Here is a 17905-nt window from a genome sequence, read left to right on the forward strand (position 1 = left end):
TATCTCTGTCACACATATATTGTTTGTTTTTCTTTATTATTTTTTTAACAACCTTTTAAAAATGGGGGAAAAGGCACTTTTTTTACTCACAGATGTTTCAAAATCAGGCTGCGAGTTGTTCTTTGCTGACAGCTGTTCTTGTTTGTTTCCTGTTTTTCTTTCATTTACTTTTCTTCCTTTATTTCTTTCCTCTGCTTTCACTGGGTTTATCCTGTTGTGCTTTTTCTAGCTTTATTTGAAAGCTAATTTTTTACTTTTAGTATTATCTTTTTTTGGGGTGGGGGGACAGGGTCTCGCCGTGTTGCCCAGGCTGGTCTTGAACTCCTAGACTCAAGCAATCCTCCTGCCTCGGCCTCCCAAAGTGTTGGGACTACAGGTGTGAGCTACTGTGCCCAGCCTCTTTTTCAAAAGAATTAAAGCCTGTAAGTTTGCCTTCAGATACTTTTTTGCTGCTTACTACTTATGATATAGTTCTTTTACTGTGGTTTACTTCTACATTTAAAAAATATTACTGTGAAAATATATTTATATATGAATAGATTTTAGTGTCCAAAAACTATAGAAACTATTATTTTATTGTTGATAATATCTAATGAGACACAGTGTGTGGTCTTAGAGGCAGGGTTCTATGGTATTCAGTTTTTGAAATTTGCTGAAATACTTGCTTTCAACCAAGTGCATGATTATTATTTTAAAAATGCCCCATGTGTAGGTTTTCATATATACTTTCCTATCTTTTAAGTTCAAACTCAGTCGGCATTTGCCAAACTTTAATGTCACTCAGACATAAAAGAATGCCTTTTATGGCATTCCCAAGGTGGCGACCAAAACTCAGTTTCCAAATTTCCACTGCAGCTGAGTTTTCTTTCTAATTTCAATATCTATATTTTTCCCTCCAAAACCGCTAATTTGTTGCTTTCCTATCTATTTTTTGTATTTCATTTCCTTGTTTTGTGGCTTCACTTTTTTTGCTCTTTTGAAAGAGAAGTTATTCCTTCATTTCTTTCTTTGAACATCTTAAGACTACTTCTTTCAATGTCTTTTTCTGATTTTCCTATAAAATTAATTTTATCTGGGGTAAGATAATGTTGTCTGCTGATTTTGCTGGCTGCATGTTTAGAAATTTAAGATTTCTTTATATGCTTTGAAATTAAACTTACGGTTTCAGTTTTAAAGGGACGTAATTTATAATTCTTTCCTCTCTCACCCTCCTTGCTCAGCCTACCCTACTCTGATAGTTTTCCAGTTGCCTTCACCTGGCCCTTGAGGTCATTATTCAGGAGTCCTATCCTTATCTCTGTGCTCCTGTTCTGTGTGGGTATCAGAAACAGTGTGAACAGGGCCGGGCGCGGTGGCTCACGCTTGTAATCCCAGCACTTTGGGAGGCCGAGGCGGGTGGATCACGAGGTCAGGAGATCGAGACCACGGTGAAACCCCGTCTCTACTAAAAATACAGAAAAATTAGCCGGGCGTGGTGGCGGGCGCCTGTAGTCCCAGCTACTCGGAGAGGCTGAGGCGGGAGAATGGCGTGAACCCGGGAGGCGGAGCTTGCAGTGAGCCGAGATTGTACCACTGCACTCCAGCCTGGGCGACAGAGCGAGACTCCATCTCAAAAAAAAAAAAAAAAAAAAAGAAACACTGTGAACATAGGCTTCAAGCTAACAATGTGACTTTGCTAAAAGCTATGATACGAGGGAAAGGTTGGCAATAATTTTTTTTTTTTTTTTTTTTTTGAGACAGAGTCTCGCTCTGTCGCCCAGGCTGGAGTGCAGTGGCGCAGTCTCGGCTCACTGCAAGCTCCGCCTCCGAGGTTCACGCCATTCTCCCGCCTCAGCCTCTCCGAGTAGCTGGGACTACAGGTGCCCGCCACCACGCCCAGCTAATTTTTTGTATTTTTAGTGGAGACGGGGTTTCACCGTGGTCTCGATCTCCTGACCTCATGATCCGCCCGCCTCGGCCTCCCAAAGTGCTGGGATTACAAGCGTGAGCCACCGCGCCCGGCCAGCAATAATTTTTAACTGAAGCATGAAGCCTTCTGTAGCCCATGGCATTAAATAATGAGCCTGATTTCCATTCCCCATCCCATCTGGAGCACTTCTAGGTCCTTTCCCCAAAGCTTCAAGAACTATTTATCCACAGGAGCTGAAGCCGAAGCTACTTTGGCCTCTTCCAGACCAAATCCCAGTAGCCTGTATCCTCAGCCACAGTCATGGCTTTTCAGTTTTGTCTCATTTCTGGACTGTGGAGATGTTTATCTTGTTTTTGGTCCAGGTATATGTCTTTGCTTTTGCATTTTATTAAGTTCTTTATTACTGACATGTATTTGGGGTAGAACGAGTGCACCAAAGCATAAACTCCATGCATCACTATGGCTGGAACTTGGGGACACCTGCACTACTCTGATCTAGCTCATGAGAGAAACCCTGGTGGTGGGAAGTCCAAGCTAAGTAAGAGAAGGGAAGGCAAGCTAGCCAGCAAGTTGTGGTGGAGTGCCCTTGCAGGCTGAATAAGGACCCTCAATGCTGCCCACATCCTAATCTCAGGAATCTTTGAATATGTTACTTACATGGCAAAAGGGACTTTACAGACATGATTAAGGATCATGAGATGGGGATGTTACCCTGAATTATCCAGGTAATCCCCATGTAGTCACAAGGGTCCTTATAAGAGGAAGGCAGGAAGGCCTGTGTCAGAGAAGACGTGAGGATGGGAGGAGAGGTCAGACTGATGCAAAGAAACCATGAGCCAAAAAACGCAGGCTACCTGTAAGAGCTAGAAAAGGCAAGAAAAAATGGATTTTCCCCTAAAGCTTCCAGAAAGAAACAGCACTGCCAAAACCTTGACTGTCGATTTTGTTTAACCCAGTGAGATTGATGTTTGGATTTCCGAATTTCAGCACACTGAGATAATAAATCCGTGTTGTCTCAAGCCACCAAGTTTACGGTAATTTGTTATGGCAGCAATAAGAAACTAATAAGAGTAAGGTGCAAAGCCTCAATTAGAGAGGAAGAGGAAGTGCTTTTTTAAAAAAATTTATTTATTTATTTATTTATTTTTTACTTTGAGATCTATTGCATGGCACGGTGAAAACAGCAAATAAATAATAATGTATTATACAGTTCAAAATCACTAAGCAAGTAAATTTCAAATGTTCTCACCACAAAAAAAGGCTTTGAGATGATGGATATGTTAATTAGCTTGATTTAGTTATTCCATATATCATCCATAAATTATAACATCACTTTGCATCCCATAAATATATATAACTGTTTGTCAATTTAAAATTAACAATGAAAATAAACTAATATGTGTATTGAGAGCTAATCTCTGCATGCAACCATGTAAAGATAGCAAATTACCTTCTGTATGCATATGAATAATTAATTGTGACTGTACTTCAGGTGGCCATGTGTCTGAGAACCTGGAATATTTCTAGAATTAAGGGATGTGCACCTGTGATGCACGATGAAAGATGATGGAAGATGACATATATCCTGTAAGGATTCCAGATGGACACTCAGTGCTCTTCTAAATTGGACAATTCATATGTGGGGAAAAGTAGCTTTTCAGCACATGTGAGTCCTTGGCCAGGGAATAATTTCATGTTAATCTGTTAATCTACTATACCAGCGTCAATAACTATTTGATTTCACTATTTTTTCAGATCATTTTAATAATTTATGTGCATAAATATTTTGTAATCTATATAGACAAAGTAATCTAAAACATTGTACAATATTAGAAGTACCTGTTAAATTTTGTGGAAAACAGAGAAAACCACATACATTAGCCATGCTTATCTCTGTGTTTCACTTAAAACTTGCTAGTATGTTTTAACTATACATATTTTGTTTTAAAGTACAGCTATGAACAATAATATAGAAATATATGAATTTATTGGATCATAAATAAGCACTTCTATTTTTAAAAATCCATAGAAAAATTATCCTTGGCCAGGCATAGTAGCTCGTGCCTGTCATCTCAGCATTTTAGGAGGAGGAGGCAGGTGGCTTGCTTGAGCCCAGGAGTTCGAGACCAGCCTAGGCAACATGGCGAAACCCTGTCTCTACAAAAAATATAAAAACTAGCCAGGTGTGGTGGCCCATGCCTGTAGTCCCAGTTACTCGGGAGGCTAAGGCAGGAGGATTGTTTGAGCCCGGGAGGAGGCAGTTGCAGTGAGCCATGATCGTGCCACTGCACTCCAGCCTCAGTGACAGATAAAGACTCTCTCAAAAAAAAAAAAAAAAGAAAAAAGAAAGAAAAATTATCCTTGAATGTGGCAGAGAATTGGGTAAAATTAAAAGGATCATAAGTATTTCAATAAAAACATGACTAATTTTAAAATAGAATAAACTGATGGATTATAAAGTGACCAACAGTTTGTGAATGACTTTTGAATAAGAAAATGGCTATAAAGAATGTATGTCAATTTCTCTTAAAAATATAGTTTGCTGTAAAACAATAGGAAATTAAAGCATAGAAACATTAGAAAAGAAGTACTATTACTATATCCACAAAGGAGTATATGGTATAGTGAAACCCCAGGGGTTTTGGGACCATGAAGTTATACCTGTATACATTTCCTCAAAAACATGGGAAAGTACTTCATAATTTCTATAAATAAAGTCAGATTCATTTTTAATTTACATAATGCTATGCTAGTTGCTAGGATATCACAATGAATACAAAATGAACTCTGCCTCCACAGAACCCACCTTCTCATAGACAAGTGAGATAGAAAACAATGGCCATGATAGACAAGACCATTATGCTACCTCCTGGTGCTGGGCAGTGGAGCAGCCCTTGTATCACAGGTCTTCACAGGAGACCATAGTACAAAGAAAAGGATGGAGAAAAAACTGCCAAGCAAAGGCCTTTTAACTAAGTCTTAAAGACTTAAGAGGGAATTATAGAATGTATAGAAAAAGAGGGTTCTCAACATTTCCAAAGTCCCTAGAGTGTATTAGTATTTATTTTCCCCTGGTAGAGAATATGAAATCTTCTGCCCTAGAAATCATACCTTCCCTTCTTTGATCTTGGTTCCAATAATTTGTCGTCTTTGCTGAATGATCTCAATGAGAAGATCACACTCCTCTGTCAATTTGGCTTCTTGACGTGATGCATTGACCTACAGGATAAGTACAATGGTTAAGTGTTAATTTGGCCTTTGTTTTCAGTTAAGTGCTATTTTTAATGTATACTAGGATGTTTCTAGTAATCTCTGAAAAGATATTTTAAATGTTAACTCTTTGTCCGATTACGTAAGGATGGCAAATATAGGACTTACATGGCCACTTCCTAATTTGCATCCTTGGAAAACATTATTATCCAATGACCGCAGTCTTTTCTACCAAGCCAGACTCAGCTGCAGAATCTTTAACATAACATGTACATAGCCATTACCAATTAGTTGGAAAATGATGTGTCATGTGAAATATATTTGCAATTCCTGCTTTTATATTTTAAAAAAGTATCAAATTTGTCCTGTTAAACATGTAAGTTAAAATGTAAGTTAAAAATGTAAGTTAAAAAAAACAACCAATATTATTCTTTTATGGAGGACAGATTACTATCAATCTCTTTTACACAAATTTTCCATAAGCAATGTAGCAAGCCTGTATCACATTTATTTAACATTTCTCTTAAATACAAACATCAATTTTGTATCTAATCACTATAAAACATAAAAAGCACAAAAAGATGGTTCAATAGTTTATTAATCTTTTGACATAATTTAAAATTATACTCCTCGTATACTTCTGAAAGATCAAGGTTCTACAATGAAAGCATACCATTCATGTGGAAAGGTGGATCATTACAGAGTGACTTGTATTTGAAGTTTTTGTGACTTGTATGCAAGGGAGGCTTACAATTAGCTCATTCTTGGCAACTAGGCCTGGGAAATACTCTGCACATGCTATTTCCTCCATCTCATGACAATTCTGAAATGCTTATTCACAAACAGAAACCCAGAAACCACAGCTGTGAGAGATGGAGATAGCAGGCATGAAGTTTATTATTTTAACACAGCCGCAGGAGAAGTTGCAATGTTACAAAGAATGACAATGGCATTGATTATTCTAGCATATCTCAGGGAGGAGACATGGCCCAGTCCCTAGCCTTTTTGATTTGGAAGGCTTTAATTGGAGTAATTTCATTCTCTATGAATGAGATAAACTGGAAGTAGGGTCATGAGTTCAAGATAAAAATCCACTGATGGCTGTTCACAGAAACCATGTCCTGTTTCCAGAGGCCCAGGATTCCTTGAATTTTATTCCTGATCATTGTTCAGACAGAACATAGAGACTACTCAAGACATCTTATTGAGAAGATGATGGTCATTGGCCATTTGCCGTAAACCATGAGATTATGTCCTACATCAGTTTAGCAGACAGAGTTATTTGCTAAGTTTTTGTTTAATGAACAAAGAGAAAAATTAAAAATGCATTGACTGAGAAGTACAAATGTGGAACTCAGGCTAATATTTCAAGGAGGATAATCATTAGGCTTCATTTCTCTTATTGTTATTTTTATGTCATCATTTCTACTTCCCCTTGAGGTTTCTCAAATAAATTTAGCTATTGACATATTTACTTGAAACTTATACTCAGTAAATTTCTTTTGTTTCCTTTTGACCTCAAACTGAATTTAATAACTGACTACAACTGAGTTATGAAAAGGATGGGACCATATTGATAACACGAGCACATTATGATGGAGGAAATAAAATTTCTAGAAAGTAGCACTGACAAATCTTCTTTGCTTGACCAAACTTTAGTCTTGAACTTTCTCCTGGGCCCTTCTGTGCACTGTCTTGTAAACCAGTTTTAGCAAGAACCCTGCTGAGTTGGTTTAGCCAGAATCCTCCATCTCCATATCTGATCACTCTCAGTATCTGATTGGGTTCTTCATCCTTCACCATGCCCCAGGGGATGTCTGATCAACTTGGCCTACCTTCAGCAAGAATCCTTTTAGGTCAGTTTAACCAGACTCCCCCTTGCCCCTGATGTTTCCTCTTAGTAATTTTCCATCCACTTACCATCACCCTGCTCCTTGGCTGTAAATCCCCACTGGTCCACGTGACATTAGGAGTTGAGTCCCATTCTATACTGAGGTCTCTTTCCCCTTATTACAATAGTCCTGAATAAAATCTGTTTTTATAGCTTTAACTACTGTCCAGCTCTAGTTTTTCTTTCACAGACCCCACATTTGAAAATTATCTACTAGAATAAACCCAAAGAGCTAAGTTGTACTTGAGAATACGAGGTAAATCTGATAGAATGTAAGCTCCATATGGGCAGGGATCTTCAGCTGTTGTTTTAAATAAGGTATCTATCCCAAGCACCTGGTGCCATGTCTGGCACAAAATAGGCATTCAAAAAATATTTGTCGAATAAATAAATAGGGAAAATGACCTTCCAAGAAGAGACAGGGCAAAAACGTAATGGAGCAAGTAGTTATCACTAGTAATCACTCAATATGCAGGTAATGGATTGGTTTCCAAGGACTGTGTAGACACAAAATTATGTCCTAAGGATTGTTTTATTTGAGGGGGAGGGAGGAAGGGAGTTGATTTTTTTTGAGACAGGGTCTTGCTCTTGCTCTGTCACTCAGGCTGGAGTGCACTGGTGCCATCACAGCTCACTGCATCCTCGACCTCTCAGGCTCAAGCAATCCTCCCCCTTCAGTCTCCTGAGTAGCTGGGACTATAGGCATATGCCATGACTCCCGGCTAAATTTTTTAAAAATGTATTTTTTTGTAGAGACGAGGTCTTGCTATATTGCCCAGGCTAGTCTCAAACTCCCGGGCTTAAGTGATCCTCCCACCTTGGCCTCTTAAAACTGCTGGGATTACAAGAGTGTGCCACAGCACCTGGCCAGGAATTGATTTTTTAAAACTGCCTTATTGGAATATTTCACATATCATAAAATTTGTCCATTTAAAATGTGCAGTTTTGTGGTTTTTCGTGTATTCACAGATGATTTCATGTGCAATTGTCATCACAATCTAAGCCTAGAACATTTTCAGTGCCCAGAAAAGAAACCCATAATGTGTGCAGTCACTCTACATTTTCCCTACCTGCCCCAGCTCCAGCCCGAGGCAACCACTGGTCTACTTTCTGTCTCTTTATGGATTTGCCTGTTCTGGACGTTTCATATAAATGGAATCAAATAATACATAATCTTTTTTGTTTGGCTTCTTTCACTTAGCATAATGTTTTCAAGGTTCATCTATGTGGTAGCATTTATCAGTACTTCATTCCTTTCTATGCCAAATAATATTTCATTGTATGAATAGGCCACTTTTTGTTTCTCTCTTAATAGATGCATACTGATGTTTCTAGTTTTTGTTCACTATAAATAATATTGATATGAACATTCATGTACAAGTTTTTGTGTGCCCATATATATTCATTTTTCTTTGATATAGGGGTAGAATTGCTGGGTCACATAACTGTGTTTAATGTTTTAAGGAACTGCCTAGCTATTGTTCAAAGTGGCTGCATTATTTTATATTCCCATCAGAAATACATGAGGGTTCCAATTTCTCCACATCCTTGTTAATGCTTGTTATTGTATGTCTTTTTAATTTTATTCATCCTAGTGGGTGTGAAGTGGTATCTCATTGTGGTTTTGACTTACATTTTCCTGATGGCTAATGATGTTGACCATCTTTTCATGAACTTACTGGACATCTGTGTATCTACGTTGGAGATATGACTATTCAGATCTTTTGCTCCTTTTGTAATTGGGTCATTGTCTTTTAATTAATAGACTGTATTATTTCTTTACATATTCAGAATACAAGTCCCTTATCAAATATGTGATTTGCAAATATTACCTTCTGTTCTGTGGGTTATCTTTGCATTTTCTTTATGATACCCTTTAAAGCACAAAACATTTTTAAATTTTAATGAAGTTCAATTTATCTACTTTTCTATTGTTACTTGTGCTTTTGTTGTCGTACCTAAGAAACCATTGCCTATCCCAAGGTCATGGAGACTTACTGTTCTGTTTTCCTCTATAAGTTTTATATTTTATATTTAGGTCTATGAGCCATTTTGAGGTCAGTTTTGTGTATGTTGTGTGGGTAGGCTTCTAACTTTATTCTTCTGCTTATGGATAGCCAGTTGTCTCAGCACAATTTTTTGAAAGACTATTCTTTCTTTCACTGAAGTGTCTGAGAACCTTTGTCGAAAATCAATTGACCACATTGTGAGGTCCTCAAATTTTAATATTGTCACTAACATATTCCACACTTCAAGCTCTTCTGGCTTTGACTAAGTCCAGTGAGAACCCACTGCTAATTCTAGAGTAGGGGCTGTGAAATGAAATGTGGTGTGTAACATACCCACATGGTGACATTAGGAAAATCTTAGGCTATCTCCATTTGTGAGTTTTCCTATTTTGTAAAATGAGCTGAATAATATCTGCTGTCTCAGCCATGTGGAATTATTGTGGTGAATACACGAAATAATATATGAAGAAACACCTAAACTTATGAAGCCATTGACAAATCTGAGGTACTGTTGTCTGCATTGAGAAGGGATTTTGTAAACAGATTATGATTTAGTTTAGGGTCCATTCACTCTCACAATCATTGGGAGTTGAGTTACCGCATGGTAGAAAAAGTATCCCAGTTGCCATTGTAATATGGGGCTCAATTTAATCCAAATTTTGACTATTTGATTTACACAATGGATAGGTTTGCTTTACCAAAAAAGTGGGCTGAAATCTTCTTTGTTGAGGCAAATGTGTTTTGAGAAAACTGATATCAAAATCACCATCACCCCAAAATGTAAATTCCTAGAAATTTGGGAACAGGATCTATTCATTTTAGGCCAAGTATTTTTCCTAGATCTTTCAGAGAATACAGATGTAGCTTTCCTTTTGAAAGCAGGGAAGTTGAATCTTGTTTTCTACTTTGATGAATTTCCAAATTCTTGTAACTCTAGTATTCTTATATTCCAAAAGATACAATAAAACAAGTTAAATACTATTCTATATTTCAAAAATTTTTCTACTACAATGAAGTTTTCCACAGTTTTGCTGTTTCATGTGTCACTTAAACAAAGAATTAACGATTTGATTGGACTTTCTCATTAATTTCTATTAGTTCAAATATGGCAGGGTTTATTGGTTACTTGCAGTTATGTTCTGGTGTTTCTAGTTCCCAGGTTTGGTTTGGAAGCTAGCAGCTCCTGGTTATGATTTTTGCTTTCATCTCTGATTCACATCTTTTGATTCAGAAATCATTGTGGCTGACGGAAGTGCTCTGAGGGCCAATCTAAGGATGCAGAAAACAAGTTCAAACTCTTCTTTCCAGTACTCACACTTCCACTTTTGTGCCATCTGTCTCCTCCTTGGCCCCTAAACTAAGGGCAAGAGTGAGATGAAGATAATTAGGAATGATGTCCAGTGGTGGATAATTACTGTCTCCTGCCTTTGGACCACACTGGAAATGGAGCACTTGACTTCTCAGGACGAAATACAGCTTAAAATTAGGCCTTCCTGGCCGGGCGCGGTGGCTCATGCCTGTAATCCCAGCACTTTGGGAGGCCGAGGCAGGTGGGTCACGAGGTCAGGAGATTGAAACCATCTTGGCCAATATGATGAAACCGCATCTCTACTAAAAATACAAAAATTAGCTGGGTGTGGTGGCACATGCCTATAATCCCAGCTACTCGGGAGGCAGAGGCCGGAGAATCGCTTGAACCCAGGAGTCGGAGGTTACAGTGAGCTGAGATCTCAGGCCAGGCTCCTCAATACTATGGTTTTTTCTCACCTCAAGTACACTCATGAGCAAATATCACATTAGCCTACCAGTATGAGAAACTCAGTCACTTTCACCTCATCTCATTTTTGGCCTCACCCATCTGCTCAGCACATACCTTCTCTACATCTAGAGTCACAGTTTTCTTTCGCATCTTGAAATGCATCTTCTCCCCATCAGTCTTGCCTGTAGGGAGTTGCTGACCCATTTTCTCCTATTCCTAGGGTAATATTGCTGCTTCTCTCTGACAACGACTTTCTGATCCTTTACAGTCTGATGAAAGAGATATTACAAAATTGAATAATGATGTGAACGTAGAAGCAAAACAATCATATCTGGCCTGCCTAGTCCTGAGATGGAATTCAGCATTGAGGGTCACTCGGCTTCATTAATGCTCATATCTGGCACCAGTAATCAGTTGCCGTCCCATGTAAGTTGCAACTGGGTGCGCGGTTTACCTTCCCTTTCTAGAAATGCAGTTACGCATAATCATTCCCCAGATTAGTTAATGATGACATAAATGGATTAGCTATTTTCTCAAGAGCACTTGGTTAGCAACGCCCAAAGTCTCCCTGCTACGTTTTATGGTGTAATAGTGTTACAGTGTTTTGAGGAATGGGTGGGGTAAAGAGGACAATTATTTTTTTCCTTGTCATATATGTATAAACATTAAAGGGATTTAGTTACATACATATACTAGAAATTGGACTAGGTGTCTGTGAAATGTTCTTTAGCAGTCTGTAAGTGGTTTTTAAGTATTATTTCTAAAAACTGGCTCTTTTAATTTGACTTGTATTCAACTACAAAATGAGATGTTCAGTGCAGAGTATAAACATCATTAGATTTCAGACATGTGTGGGCTTAAAATCTTCAGAAATATTTGGAACTCTTAGGATGGAGCATCAGTGAAGGAAAAAAAATATCTGGCCAGTTCTCACAGGTGAAATTGAACTAGCACGCATTTTAGAAACCTTCATTTTCTCATTTTGCAGTGCTTTACTGAAATAAGTTAGCCATCCATAGACTTTCAGAATACAGCCTTATAATTCCTCTTGTGAAAATGACACACTGACTTGATATATCACTTCTTATTCGTACACAGACGGAAACACTGAAGTAAGCTTGGGACAGGATAACCCCAATGTGTTGGAGACAGGATATTCTATTTCTGGGTGTTGAGAAGAGGGTTGCTGCATTGCACAAATCCAGAGGCTACTATTCACTTTGAATTCCGCAAGAATGGTAGACCCCTTGAGTTGTGCCTCTCTCACCCTGGCCCACCATTACTGCACTCTTGAAACTGCACCATCAAACCGTGACCCCTTTAGTTTAAGATTCTGAACCTTGCCATCTTTGAAACCATTACCAAGGAGTTGGGAGTTTAAAAGACAAATGTCTACTTTACAAGTTTGCCTAGATTCGGCCTCACGGCAAAAACGAAAGCTGTTTCATGCCACAGTGAATAAATGTGACCTTCCATTCCAAGGTCACAAATTAAGGTGACCTTAAGAAAGGCTGAAACATTTTTATACATGATGCTAGGTTGACGTTCTTGTTATTGTTTAGACTCAAAAGGACTTTTCTCTATAACTATGTAATTTTGAGTCTGCATCCAAATTTGAAGGGGTTAGTGATACTACATAATGTGGCATAACCATCCCATCTCACTCCAAAGGAAAAACATTGGAGGAATTAATTCCAATTTGCCCAAGGCCAAAGCAACTGAAACACAACAGAACTTTATATAAGCTGATATTTGGCCTGTGGATGAGGGTACAGGGAGAAAATTGTATGCAAGTGGGCTCTACACCCCGCTGTGTACCACTGACCAGGTGCAAAAAGAAATATGATGATATGAGGGTGCTTTGGGTTTTATTGCCAAAGACAGCTGTGATGAACATTCCAGAATCTGGGGCAAAAGTTAGACAGAGCTGCCAGAGGAACAATGAAAGGGATTCTAATACTTCAGTCTGTATATAAAACTGAGCCAAGGAGAATTGAGTAACAGCAGACAATATTACTGTAATTGATATGTTTATATGTAATCTTCACCCTGAAACTCTTTCACACCAAACACTTGTGGACCTGGCTCAAGTGAATGAGAGAGAGAGAATGGCCTGGCTTCTGAGGGCTCTGTCTTTGGAGGACAAACCAGAGTACAGGACAGTATTTTTAATGTTTAATGTGTTAACATTTTTGATCAAACCTTTTTAAACTCCAAGAAAGGCTTTTCAGAAAAATTAAAAATGGAATCCTTTCATAAAGTGTTTTTGGTGGGAAGTAATAGTAGTGATATAGTGATACAACTAGAAGCTACATGTAATCCAGGCTTTAGCATAGTGACATGGTGGAAAATTATTTGGACCAGAGGAGATCAATTATACATATTGATTATCCAGACAGGAATGTGCTATGGGACTAAAAAAATAGCTCCGAGGAACCTCATGATAAGTCCTCTTTTCTTGAGGTTTCTAAGATTATGAAGCTTGAGTGCTGGACAAGGTAGCAAGACACCATCAAAAATGGCAACACACTGTGGTGAGTAGAGCAATTAAATTCTTCCTTATAAATGAAACACAACTGTAATAAGGCAATAAAACTGCCTAGCAAAAAATGCCATTGCTAATGCTTAAAACGTTGAAACTTCACATAAAGGCGTTTTACTTCCAACAGTAGCATACAGAACGTGGCCATTCACGATGTTGTTGATGTCGCTGTTAGTTTTTCAGTAAAGCAAAATCTTCAAACAGGTAAAATAATTTAGAGGGAGCAAGGGCTGATGGAGGCAGTGGCTTGGGGCTCAGGGACTTGAGGAAGTCTTCCTGGGATTGAAACACCAGGTTTTTATTGCTTACTAGTTGTATGTTATTGGGCATTTACTTCAACTATCTACATCTCAAGTTCCCTACCTGCATAATGAGGAAAATAACATTTGTTACCTGGCAGACCAGGTGCGATGCTGCTAAACATCCTACAACACATAAGACAGCCCCCACAACAGTGAAAGGTCCATCCCCAAATCCCACTAGTGTCAAGATTGAGAACCCCTGGGTTAGACTGTGGTGAGAACTAAATGAGTGAATGCATGAAAAGCCCTTGACAAATGCTTGCCATGTAGTAATTACTACATAAATGTGAACGATCACTATTGCTAACAAACTCTTTTTATCTGGAATGTCCATAGAGAATTAAAACGAGAGGTTCTAGGACCAGTCGGCCTGTGCTGGTTACCTGAGGACTTTCTAGCATGAATCAAAACTTTGATGCATCTACATCATCAAAATAATAGCTTTGGAAGCTGTAACATGAGGCTTAACTCCAGAATTTTTGAAGCTACTTTTAAATCCCAACTGGGTTCCTTGAAGGCTGCTTCCTGATGCAATTGGATGGGGGAAGAAGAAGGGTAGAGAACATTCTTCTGTGGTACAGAGCAGGAGTTGGGAAACTTTTTTTTTTTTTGTAAAAGCCTAGATAGTAATTATTTTAGCATTGTGGGCCAGACGGTCTCTGTTGCAGCTACTCAACTCTGCTGTTGTAGTGTGAAAGCAGCCATAGACAATATGGATGCAAATGGACGTGGCTGTGTTACAATAAAACTTTACTTACAAAATAGTCAGATTTAGCATGAGCGTCACAGTTTGCTGACCTCTGGCATAAAGGAAAAATCATGGACTTTATATTCAAAGGACTGCAGGTATGAAAAATATGTTGAATTTCTGTGAGAATATTTCCTCATTTGCATACTTTTGATGAAAATATCTGTAAACAATCTGGTACATAGTAGATGCTCAATAAATATTAGTTTTCTTCTTTTAAGGCATGAACAGCTACAAGTACTGAATTAATGGAATTTCAATTTGAAAATGACAACATACTTGCGGTATGGTTTTTACTTTCCCCATGATGTCCTGCTGACTTCTGTCACAATTATAATAAATGTTACTCCTTCTGTAATGTTTTTCCTAGGCTATACTCAACTGACTTCAATCTTATATTCTTGGCATCAATATCACAGCCTTTTCTTTTTGTGTTTAATGGTAACTTTGTTAGAAGCAGTTCCAAAATGAAGAAGCAGAATGGAAGGGGTTGCTCATAATTCATTGAAAAACAATAAACTCCTCCCTTCCTTTCTCTTATTAATTACACACTTTATAAAACAAATGCTTCACACCCTTCCGTTTGGGCTGGGCACACTGAATGAAAAGAAATCTACTTAACCTGCCATGGGTGTTTGTCTCTATCACGTCTTTTTTGTAAAGTTTCTGAAAAGTAGCGATTTCTATTAAATAATTTTCAACAAATGTGTTTGGCATTTGACATTGTGGTCAGAGGGTAAACAATAACTTTTAGCAGATGACCATTAATGGGGTGCCAGGAAAGATGGAGGTGACGTGTTTCAGGGAAGGGAAGTTATTTCTAATGGAAAGAGGAAACCTCTACTCTATGACTTTACCTTAATCACTTTCAATCTTACATGTTATTTCTCGTTAACTGACATTCCTTTTAGTTGTTGTGCCATTATTCCTGAAAAGTGAAGTACTGGAAAAATACTGAGTTGGACCCCTTTTCGGGCTTCAGTTACTCAGGTATAGAAGCCATCTGCTCCTGCAAAGTTCTGGAAAACAAAGATTGGGTTTCTGCTCTTTGGTATTCCGTACAGTGAGTGAAATACACATGATGACGTCACTGATAGAACTTAACTGGGAGGTACAACTGGAAAATGTTCAGCTTTGTTCTGCCTTCATGATGCACCCACAAGTGATATCTATGAAATATCTTGCCCTGTTGTTGTCATTCTAGAATATCAGGAGAAGTGAGTAGATTGATTTTTAAATATCTTTGATGTCCAGTGATTCATATGTACGTTTATTCAAATACAATGAAAGAGACTTGAGTTTAGAGAAATTGAACATGTGAGCTATAGCCATGACTAGAAAAAGAGACTTGTGCTATCATTTCATTTTAGACATGGTTGGCAGTTGTATCCTCCCCGAGAAGGATATGAGACAAGAATGGATGGTCAAATTGTTTCCAGAAAACACCAGTACCGGGTAGGAAGTGAAACAGGGACAACTATGAAGGCAGTAAAGTGTGACTTACCAAGACCACCTTGGGCAACTGGAGAGTAATCCCATTGGGCAATTCTGGGAAACAGTATAGAACACTCCAGCTAATAAGGAAGAAGCAGAGTATTTATGTAACATCTCCCATCAGGAGCTGGTTGAAAGCTGTTGGGGGAAGGTAGGCATTAACTTCCCTTTGGAATTAGTTGGTCCTGGGAGGGGCAGAAAAAGCTCCCAGGCCAAGGAGATAGGACCTGTGAGTGCTATATGGGTATGGCCTTGACAGCTGTAGGCAGGAGCTCTTACACTAGAGGAGACTACAATATAACCATTTTGAGCTCTCATGGAGGACAGAGAGAGCTGGCATCACAGTCATCCAATTTTTCAGTTCCAATGACTTATGACTAACTGTGGGGCTAAACAGAATTTGCATCGGACAGTGCTTTCTGTACTAGCCTTGGTCATTCCTGACTTCAGGGCCACAATCTACCTACAAGCATTCATTTGCAACTGACTGTAAGTGGGTCTAAGTTTGAGCAACGGTAGGCAAAGTTCCCTGAAAAAGAAAACACATGACATCTAGCGTGTCAGACTAAAATGTATATTTCCTTATCTAGTGACCCCTAACGTCCATCATTTCAACTCACTGTGAAATTATTATTGTCTTTCTGGAACAATGGTTTGAGAACTTGAAGCCTCTGCAGTAAACTTGACTTTTTTAAAGCTTGAATTAAGGATTATTTGGAGAAGTGTCCCTCTCTCTCCCCACTCCCTTTTTTTCCTCCCCACTCCCCGCCCCCATCTCTCGCTCTTTATACATTATCATTAAGGTCAACTATATTTCTATCAACAAACCTGACAGATGTTGCCATCTAACCTTCCTACCTGGGAAACAGAATGGTCTGTTGAGGTTTGTCAGGATCGGGGTCGGGGTTGTGGGAAGGGAGAGGGCAGCCTGCCAGGTAATGGAAACACTGCTTGCTTTAATTTTATTGCCAACAACAAAGCCTTCTTACTGTTTAACAGAACCCTTCAAGGCAGGCCTCATTGGCATAGTTCTAATTTTTTCGAGACCACAAACAAGAGGAATTCTTTAGGGCCACTTCATGAAAAGCAGAAGGAAAAAATAGTTTATTCCGCAAAAATTAAAGCAATCCTTTGTTTCAGTAGCCAGTGCCTGATTTCAGGTTGGCATCTGTATGTGTCCTCTCTACAGGGGCATTTGTTGGCATTGTTTGCATGGGCACCCACTCTTTCATTCAGATTAATTGGAGGTTATGCCCAACATATGAAAGAACTGGACAGAAACCATCTTTTTCTGGCATATCATCCCTTTGGCATCAATACTTTCAGATAATATGCTAAAAGAAGAAATGTTTTGCATCAAAAACAAAGAAGCAAACACTCTCCTCTGGCAAAACCTATTTATAAAACTGGGAACCACACACATCTTCATTCAGTGCTTGTTTTGATTCTGCCAGCAAACTAAACCTTCTATGCAGTCCTTGCTTCTCAGCAGCAAGTTTTACTTCTCTCTCCATTTAAAGTATAGGTGACCAAAGTTTCTGGTTTCCAGAGATCTTTGCAACAGTGTTAGTAGCTAAGGAATGAAAGTGAGAGGAGATGAGGTCATTCTTGTTATTCCATGAATGAGGAAGATGCTATCAGTGTACAGGGATCATCTATGAAGCAAATCTTAGGGATTTGTTGAGTGCCCACAATGTGCAAAGCACCATGCTAAGACCTGTGGTAGAAACAGAACTTGGCCTGCTAGAAAGAATGACTTCACTAGAGAACAAGCAGCAAACATGCCAAGTGCACACATAATTAACTGCTAAACCATGGGCTACAGAAGTTCTACAGCTGTGTGGTCCAATATGGCCACCACTAGCCACTTGTGGTTTTGAGCACTTGAAATATGGTTAATCTGAATTGAGATGTGCTGTGAATATGAAATGCATACATTAATCATTTTTACATTGATTACATGTTGACATGATAACATTTTAAATATATTGGGTCAAATAAAATGTATTAGTACAATTAATTTACCTGATTATTTTTACTT

The 17905-nt window shown here is 38.6% G+C and overlaps 1 protein-coding gene across 8 annotated transcripts in view; it reads right to left on the reverse strand.

Moving 5' to 3' along the window:
* The window catches only part of MID1 (midline 1), a 673077-nt gene that overhangs the window by 52592 nt on the left and 602580 nt on the right, over nt 1-17905 (reverse strand). For all 8 annotated transcript variants that reach the window (XM_063634953.1, XM_055266923.1, XM_055266925.2 and 5 more), the window contains one exon: nt 5021-5128. In XM_063634953.1, coding sequence (XP_063491023.1) covers nt 5021-5128 — 108 coding nt within the window. The remainder of the gene's footprint in view (nt 1-5020; nt 5129-17905) is intronic.

This window comes from Symphalangus syndactylus, chromosome X, assembly GCF_028878055.3.
Source record: "Symphalangus syndactylus isolate Jambi chromosome X, NHGRI_mSymSyn1-v2.1_pri, whole genome shotgun sequence".
Taxonomy (NCBI): domain Eukaryota; kingdom Metazoa; phylum Chordata; class Mammalia; order Primates; family Hylobatidae; genus Symphalangus; species Symphalangus syndactylus.